The sequence below is a fragment of the Crinia signifera genome, unplaced genomic scaffold (genome assembly GCF_055691185.1).
Source record: "Crinia signifera unplaced genomic scaffold, ASM5569118v1 HAP2_SCAFFOLD_341, whole genome shotgun sequence".
Taxonomy (NCBI): domain Eukaryota; kingdom Metazoa; phylum Chordata; class Amphibia; order Anura; family Myobatrachidae; genus Crinia; species Crinia signifera.
This window is the reverse complement of record NW_028142234.1, coordinates 83,965-93,893: the sequence shown is the minus strand read 5'-3', so window position 1 is coordinate 93,893 and position 9,929 is coordinate 83,965. Positions and strand designations below refer to the sequence as shown.

Sequence of the window (9,929 nt, the reverse complement as noted above, 5' to 3'; positions counted from 1 at the left end):
TATAGCAGCAGAGACTCACATCCAGCACAGTTATGTCCTTTATTTCCTGTATATACATATTTCATTCCTCAGCGGGGTTCTGTCTGTACCGTGGCCACGACACGTCCCGCATGGATGTAGGCCACGTGAATCACTACACGCGTGGCAAGGCTGTCACTTTACGGCCTGATTCCTCTCTGCAGCCCGGGCACGGGCATCCAGCTCGTCCGAGAGGAGACCTAAGCGGGCAATCTCCACTTCCATGGCACTCAGCCGGGCCTCCAGCTCCTCCTCTTTGCGGCGGCTGTTGGTAGCCTGCCGTGAGTACTCTGCCACCATGCAGCCGCCTCCTATTAAAAAGATGATGGATTCTCCCAGGAGTTCTGCACCCAGCTCAGCGGCGGCTTCCTCGTTCAGGGGCTTAATGGCGGCTCCACGGAAGCCCATGATTCTCATCTTCGTCCGCATCTCAATCCAGTGGTACGCTGCAAGGAGAGGAGGTGGTGAGAGGCAGGACATGTTGCAGCAGGGACCCCACCCCCTGTACAAGGACTATGGGGCACAAGATAAAGGCCACTGCCACACATCGCCCCATAGAAGGTGCTGAACCTACAGAAATGTCCTGTATACGCGTGACTGTATATAGTCCTACACACCCAGCACCTAGCTGGGCTGAGATACAGGCCCAACTGTGCTAGACTCACAAGTGCAGACAGGAAAGGGGAACTGCACAGTCTGTAATGGGTGCAGGGTGCTTCCGTGTCAGATCCACACATTATTCCCAGTATGGGTGTGGTATAGCGGTCCGACAATAGGGAACCCGACATCAGAATCCCGACTGGCGGTGCTCCAACAGGGGGGCGAGCACAAAGAAGCCCCTTGCGGGCTCGCTGCGGGCACAGTGGCTTGCCACAGGTTCTATTCTCCCTCTATGGGGGTTATGGACCCCCAGAAGGGAGAATAGCCTCCGAATGTCGGGCATTTAAACAATCGGGATTCCGATGTTGGAACACTGAACTTTGGTATCCCAGCACAGTAACCTAGCCACAAGTGGGTAATATCTCAGACACTGACATTATACCCAGCACTGTGACCTAGACACAAGTGGGTAACACCTCAGACACTGACACATTATACCCAGCACCGTGACCTAGACACAAGTGGGTAACATCTCAGACACTGACATTATACCCAGCACTGTGACCTAGACACAAGTGGGTAACACCTCAGACACTGACACATTATACCCAGCACCGTGACCTAGACACAAGTGGGTACCGGCTCACACAATGACACATTATACCCAGCACCGTGACCTAGACACAAGTGGGTAACACCTCAGACACTGACATTATACCCAGCACTGTGACCTAGACACAAGTGGGTAACACCTCAGACACTGACATTATACCCAGCACCGTGACCTAGACACAAGTGGGTACCGGCTCACACAATGACACATTATACCCAGCACCGTGACCTAGACACAAGTGGGTAACACCTCAGACACTGACATTATACCCAGCACCGTGACCTAGACACAAGTGGGTAACACCTCAGACACTGACACATTATACCCAGCACCGTGACCTAGACACATGTGGGTAACACCTCAGACACTGACATTATACCCAGCACCGTGACCTAGACACAAGTGGGTAACATCTCAGACACTGACACATTATACCCAGCACCGTGACCTAGACACAAGTGGGTAACATCTCAGACACTGACATTATACCCAGCACTGTGACCTAGACACAAGTGGGTAACACCTCAGACACTGACACATTATACCCAGCACCGTGACCTAGACACAAGTGGGTAACATCTCAGACACTGACATTATACCCAGCACTGTGTCCTAGACACAAGTGGGTAACACCTCAGACACTGACACATTATACCCAGCACCGTGACCTAGACACAAGTGGGTACCGGCTCACACAATGACACATTATACCCAGCACCGTGACCTAGACACAAGTGGGTAACACCTCAGACACTGACATTATACCCAGCACCGTGACCTAGACACAAGTGGGTAACACCTCAGACACTGACACATTATACCCAGCACCGTGACCTAGACACATGTGGGTAACACCTCAGACACTGACATTATACCCAGCACCGTGACCTAGACACAAGTGGGTAACATCTCAGACACTGACACATTATACCCAGCACCGTGACCTAGACACAAGTGGGTAACACCTCAGACCCTGACATTATACCCAGCACCGTGACCTAGCCACAAGTGGGTAACATCTCAGACACTGCCATTATACCCAGCACCGTTACCTAGACACAAGTGGGTAACACCTCAGACACTGACACATTATACCCAGCAACGTGACGTACTCAAGTGGGTAACGCTTCAGACACTGACATTATACCCAGCACGTGACCTAGACACAATTGGGTAACACCTCAGACACTGACACATTATACCCAGCACGTGACCTAGACACAAGTGAGTAACATCTCAGACACCGACACATTATACCCAGCACCGTGAACTAGACATAAGTGAGTAATGCCTCAGACACGTTATACCCAGCAACGTGACCTAGACACAATTGGGTAACGTCTCAGACACATTATACCCAGCAAAGTGACGTAGACACAAGGGGGTACTGCCTCAGACACTGACACATTATACCCAGCACTGTGACCTAGACACAAGGGGGTACCGGCTCACATAATGACACATTATACCCAGCAACGTGACGTAGACACAAGTGGGTAACATCTCAGACACTGACATATTATACCCAGAAACGTGACCTAGACACAAGGGGGTACCGGCTCACACATTATACCCAGCAACGTGATGTAGACACAAGTGGGTAACGCCTCAGACACTGACACATTATACCCAGCACCGTGACCTAGACACTGACACGTCATACTCAGCAACTTGACGTAGACCGCAAGCGTGGGAATAGAAGAGAGAATACCACTGGGGGGCAGGAGGGATGGAATACCAGCGAGGGGCAGGAGGGATGGAATACCAGCGAGGGGCAGGAGGGATGGAATACCAGCGAGGGGCAGGAGGGATGGAATACCAGCGAGGGGCAGGAGGGATGGAATAGGGGTGTAGAAGTTGTGTACAGTAAATTACATTATTAGGATGCAAAGGTGACATGGCCCAGACAGTATATCATCCAGCTGGCATACTGGGAAAAGGTGTGGGGTACTTGGGGCATCTACACTATTATACAATCACATCAGGGTAATATTATTGGACCATGACTGAGTATAATAACACTGGCGTGTAATCATTCATATTGGGGGTACAGCCTGTGTATGACTGCATTATATTGGGGTACATGTTCTGGGTAGAATATCACTGTGGTGAGGGGGTAGAACTATATCTGGGCTGTGTATAATAACTCAGGGGTATCAGGCATTATATTGGAGGTAGTTGCTGCATATAACACATGGGGCAGTATATGGGGGTACAGCCTGTGTATTAAACATGTAGGCAGTATATGGGAGTAAAGCCTGTGTATAACACACATGGGGGGGGGGCAGTATAGGGGGGTACAGCCTGTGTATAACACACATGGGGGGGCAGTATAAAGGGGGGGAGGGACAGCCTGTGTATAACACACATGGGGGGGGCACATGGGGGGGCTGTATATGGGGGTACAGCCTGTGTATAACACACATGGGGGCAGTATATGGAAGTACACACTGTGCATAACACACATGGGGGGCAGTATATGGGAGTACACACATGGAGGGGGGGGGGGGGGCAATATGAGGGCACAGCCTGTGTAGAACACACATGGGGGGGGGGGCAGTATATGAGGGTACAGCCTGTGTATAACACACATGGGGGGCAGTATAGGAGGGTACACACTGTGTATAACACACATGGGGGTCAGTATAGGGGGGTACAGCCTGTGTATAACACATATGGGGGTCAGTATAGGGGGGTACAGCCTGTGTATAACACACATGGGGGGCAGTATAGGAGGGTACAGCCTGTGTATAACACATATGGGGGTCAGTATAGGGGGGTACAGCCTGTGTATAACACATATGGGGGTCAGTATAGGGGGGTACAGCCTGTGTATAACACACATGGGGGGCAGTATAGGAGGGTACACACTGTGTATAACACACATGGGGGGCAGTATAGGAGGGTACACACTGTGTATAACACACATGGGGGGGTCAGTATATGAGGGTACAGCCTGTGTATAACACACATGGGGGTCAGTATAGGGGGGTACAGCCTGTGTATAACACATATGGGGGTCAGTATATGAGGGTACAGCCTGTGTATAACACATATGGGGGGCAATATATGAGGGTACAGCCTGTGTATAACACATATGGGGGGCAATATATGAGGGTACAGCCTGTGTATAACACATATGGGGGGCAGTATATGAGGGTACAGCCTGTGTATAACAAACATGGGGGGGTCAGTATATGAGGGTACAGCCTGTGTATAACACATGGGGGGGGTCAGTATATGAGGGTACAGCCTGTGTATAACACATGGGGGGCAGTATAGGAGGGTACAGCCTGTGTATAACACACATGGGGGGTCAGTATAGGGGGGTACAGCCTGTGTATAACACACATGGGGGCAGTATATGAGGGTACAGCCTGTGTATAACACATGGGGGGCAGTATATGAGGGTACAGCCTGTGTATAACAAACATGGGGGGGTCAGTATATGAGGGTACAGCCTGTGTATAACACATGGGGGGGTCAGTATATGAGGGTACAGCCTGTGTATAACACATGGGGGGCAGTATAGGAGGATACAGCCTGTGTATAACACACATGGGGGGTCAGTATATGAGGGTACAGCCTGTCTATAACACACATGGGGGTCAGTATAGGGGGGTACAGCCTGTGTATAACACACATGGGGGCAGTATAGGGGAGTACAGCCTGTGTATAACACACATGGGGGCAGTATAGGGGGGTACAGCCTGTGTATAACACATGGGGGGCAGTATATGAGGGTACAGCCTGTGTATAACACATATGGGGGGCAGTATATGAGGGTACAGCCTGTGTATAACACACATGGGGGGTCAGTATATGAGGGTACAGCCTGTGTATAACACATATGGGGGCAGTATATGAGGGTACAGCCTGTGTATAACACACATGGGGGGGGAGTATATGAGGGAACAGCCTGTGTATAACACACACGGGGGGGGGCAGTATATGAGGGTACAGCCTATGTATAACACACATGGGGGGGGGCAGTATATGAGGGTACAGCCTGTGTATAACACACATGGGGGGGGGCAGTATATGAGGGTACAGCCTGTGTATAACACATGGGGGGTCAGTATATGAGGGTACAGCCTGTGTATAACACATGGGGGGTCAGTATATGAGGGTACAGCCTGTGTATAACACATATGGGGGGCAGTATATGAGGGTACAGCCTGTGTATAACACATATGGGGGTCAGTATATGAGGGCACAGCCTGTGTATAACACATGGGGGGTCAGTATATGAGGGTACAGCCTGTGTATAACACATATGGGGGGGAGTATATGAGGGAACAGCCTGTGTATAACACATATGGGGGCAGTATATGAGGGTACAGCCTGTGTATAACACATATGGGGGGGGAAGTATATGAGGGAACAGCCTGTGTATAACACATATGGGGGCAGTATATGAGGGTACAGCCTGTGTATAACACACACGGGGGGGGGGGGAGTTTATGAGGGTACAGCCTGTGTATAACACACATGGGGGGGCAGTATATGAGGGTACAGCCTGTGTATAACACATAGGGGGTCAGTATATGAGGGTACAGCCTGTGTATAACACACATGGGGTCAGTATATGAGGGTACAGCCTGTGTATAACACACATGGGGGCAGTATATGAGGGTACAGCCTGTGTATAACACACGGGGGGTCAGTATATGAGGGTACAGCCTGTGTATAACACACGTGGGGGCAGTATATGAGGGTACAGCCTGTGTATAACACATATGGGGGTCAGTATAGGAGGGTACAGCCTGTGTATAACACACATGGGGTCAGTATATGAGGGTACAGCCTGTGTATAACACACATGGGGGCAGTATATGAGGGTACAGCCTGTGTATAACACATGGGGGGTCAGTATATGAGGGTACAGCCTGTGTATAACACACGTGGGGGCAGTATATGAGGGTACAGCTTGTGTATAACACACATGGGGGGCAGTATATGAGAGTACAGCCTGTGTATAACACACATGGGGGTGAGTATATGGGAGTACACACTGTGTATAACACACATGGGGGTCAGTATATGGGAGTACAGCCTGTGTATAACACACATGGGGGGCAGTATAGGAGTGTACAGCCTGTGTATAACACACATGGGGGCAGTATATGAGGGTACAGCCTGTGTATAACACACATGGGGGTGAGTATATGGGAGTACACACGGTGTATAACACACATGGGGGGTCAGTATATGAGGGTACAGCCTGTGTATAACACACATGGGGGGCAGTATAGGAGTGTACAGCCTGTGTATAACACACATGGGGGCAGTATATGAGGGTACAGCCTGTGTATAACACACATGGGGGGCAGTATATGAGGGTACAGCCTGTGTATAACACACATGGGGGGGCAGTATATGAGGGTACAGCCTGTGTATAACACACATGGGGGGGCAGTATATGAGGGTACAGCCTGTGTATAACACACATGGGGGGGGGGGCAGTATAGGAGGGTACAGCCTGTGTATAACACATGGGGGGGGGCAGTATATGAGGGTACAGCCTGTGTATAACACACATGGGGGGTCAGTATAGGAGGGTACAGCCTGTGTATAACACATATGGTGGTCAGTATATGAGGGTACAGCCTGTGTATAACACATATGGGGGTCAGTATATGAGGGTACAGCCTATGTATAACACACATGGGGGGTCAGTATAGGAGGGTACAGCCTGTGTATAACACATATGGGGGTCAGTATATGAGGGTACAGCCTGTGTATAACACATATGGGGGTCAGTATATGAGGGTACAGCCTGTGTATAACACATATGGGGGTCAGTATATGAGGGTACAGCCTGTGTATAACACATTGGGGGGGTCAGTATAGGAGGGTACAGCCTGTGTATAACACATATGGGGGTCAGTATATGAGGGTACAGCCTGTGTATAACTCATATGGGGGTCAGTATATGAGGGTACAGCCTGTGTATAACACATTGGGGGGGTCAGTATAGGAGGGTACAGCCTGTGTATAACACATATGGGGGTCAGTATATGAGGGTACAGCCTGTGTATAACACACATGGGGGGTCAGTATAGGAGGGTACAGCCTGTGTATAACACATATGGGGGTCAGTATATGAGGGTACAGCCTGTGTATAACACATATGGGGGTCAGTATATGAGGGTACAGCCTGTGTATAACACATATGGGGGTCAGTATATGAGGGTACAGCCTGTGTATAACACATTGGGGGGGGAGTATATGAGGGTACAGCCTGTGTATAACACACATGGGGGGTCAGTATAGGAGGGTACAGCCTGTGTATAACACATATGGGGGTCAGTATATGAGGGTACAGCCTGTGTATAACACATATGGGGGTCAGTATATGAGGGTACAGCCTGTGTATAACACATATGGGGGTCAGTATAGGAGGGTACAGCCTGTGTATAACACATATGGGGGTCAGTATATGAGGGTACAGCCTGTGTATAACACACATGGGGGGTCAGTATAGGAGGGTACAGCCTGTGTATAACACATATGGGGGTCAGTATATGAGGGTACAGCCTGTGTATAACACATATGGGGGTCAGTATATGAGGGTACAGCCTGTGTATAACACATATGGGGGCAGTATATGAGGGTACAGCCTGTGTATAACACATATGGGGGTCAGTATATGAGGGTACAGCCTGTGTATAACACACATGGGGGGTCAGTATAGGAGGGTACAGCCTGTGTATAACACATATGGGGGTCAGTATATGAGGGTACAGCCTGTGTATAACACATATGGGGGTCAGTATATGAGGGTACAGCCTGTGTATAACACATATGGGGGCAGTATATGAGGGTACAGCCTGTGTATAACACACACGGGGGGGGGGGAGTTTATGAGGGTACAGCCTGTGTATAACACACATGGGGGGGCAGTATATGAGGGTACAGCCTGTGTATAACACATAGGGGGTCAGTATATGAGGGTACAGCCTGTGTATAACACATTGGGGGGGGGGGGCAGCATTATATAGGGTTGGAACACCCGAGCTGCTCTATGACCAGAGGTGACCTCTCCCTCTAGCTGCCGCTGGCGTCGCCCCTTTCAGAGGCCGCAGCGTGATTGGCCGGACCCCTGCCTCCCCGGGCCCTCATTGGTCAGTCTCCCGTTAAGGCGGCGGCACAGTCCCCGGTCACCTTGTGCTGGCGGCAGGCATATGTAGGTGCGGAAGAAGTCGCTGCGCCGGGCTCCCGCCTTCAGCCGGTTGGCGAGCGGCTTACTGATCTGCCGGATCCCCAGGTACAGGAGCTTCGCGATGGGAAAGGCGCCCACCACCATCTTTAGTGACGTCACATGCCGGCCTACGTCACGCCGCCTCTTCCGTCACTGGCCCCGCCCCTAGATCGCCATAATCACTGCCCCCGCCGCGGGAATGCTGGGAGATCGGGAATATCACTGAGTCTGATCATTCCAATCCATACTGTGCTGTACTGCCATGTACCTCTCACACACACTGCATATACCTCACACCCTGTATACTGTACCTCTATATACCTCACACCCTGTATACTGTACCTCTATATACCTCACACCCTGTACTGTACCTCTATATACCTCACACCCTGTACTGTACCTCTATATACCTCACACACTGTATACTATACCTCTATATACCTCACACACTGTGTACTGTACCTCTATATACCTCACACCCTGTATACTGTACCTCTATATACCTCACACCTTGTATACTGTACCTCTATATACCTCACACACTGTGTACTGTACCTCTATATACCTCACACCTTGTATACTGTACCTCTATATACCTCACACACGGTACTGTACCTCTATATACCTCACACCCTGTACTGTACCTCTATATACCTCACACCCTGTACTGTACCTCTATATACCTCACACACTGTATACTATACCTCTATATACCTCACACACTGTGTACTGTACCTCTATATACCTCACACCCTGTATACTGTACCTCTATATACCTCACACACTGTATACTATACCTCTATATACCTCACACACTGTGTACTGTACCTCTATATACCTCACACACTGTGTACTGTACCTCTATATACCTCACACCTTGTATACTGTACCTCTATATACCTCACACACGGTACTGTACCTCTATATACCTCACACCCTGTGTATACTGTACCTCTATATACCTCACACACTGTATACTGTACCTCTATATACCTCACACACTGTACTGTACCTCTATATACCTCACACACTGTATACTATACCTCTATATACCTCACACACTGTATACTATACCTCTATATACCTCACACCCTGTACTATACCTCTATATACCTCACACACTGTACTGTACCTCTATATACCTCACACACTGTATACTATACCTTTATATACCTCACACCCTGTACTGTACCTCTATATACCTCACACCCTGTATACTGTACCTCTATATACCTCACACCCTGTATACTGTACCTCTATATACCTCACACCCTATACTGTACCTCTATATACCTCACACCGTATACTGTACCTCTATATACCTCACACACTGTGTACTGTACCTCTGTATACCTCACACCCTGTATACTGTACCTCTATATACCTCACACCCTGTATACTGTACCTCTATATACCTCACACCCTGTATACTGTACCTCTATATACCTCACACCCTGTATACTGTACCTCTATATACCTCACACACTGTACTGT

General features: G+C 49.5%; 1 protein-coding gene across 1 annotated transcript; it reads right to left on the bottom strand.

Moving 5' to 3' along the window:
• Positions 1–25: 25 nt before the first annotated feature.
• OPA3 (outer mitochondrial membrane lipid metabolism regulator OPA3) lies at positions 26–8,581 on the bottom strand. The gene is made up of 2 exons (XM_083168202.1): positions 8,399–8,581; positions 26–464 (listed from the first exon to the last, which is right to left on the bottom strand). Exons 1-2 carry the CDS (start codon positions 8,538–8,540, stop codon positions 154–156), a joined length of 453 nt encoding a protein of 150 aa, XP_083024328.1. The 5' UTR covers positions 8,541–8,581; the 3' UTR covers positions 26–153.
• Positions 8,582–9,929: the final 1,348 nt, after the last annotated feature.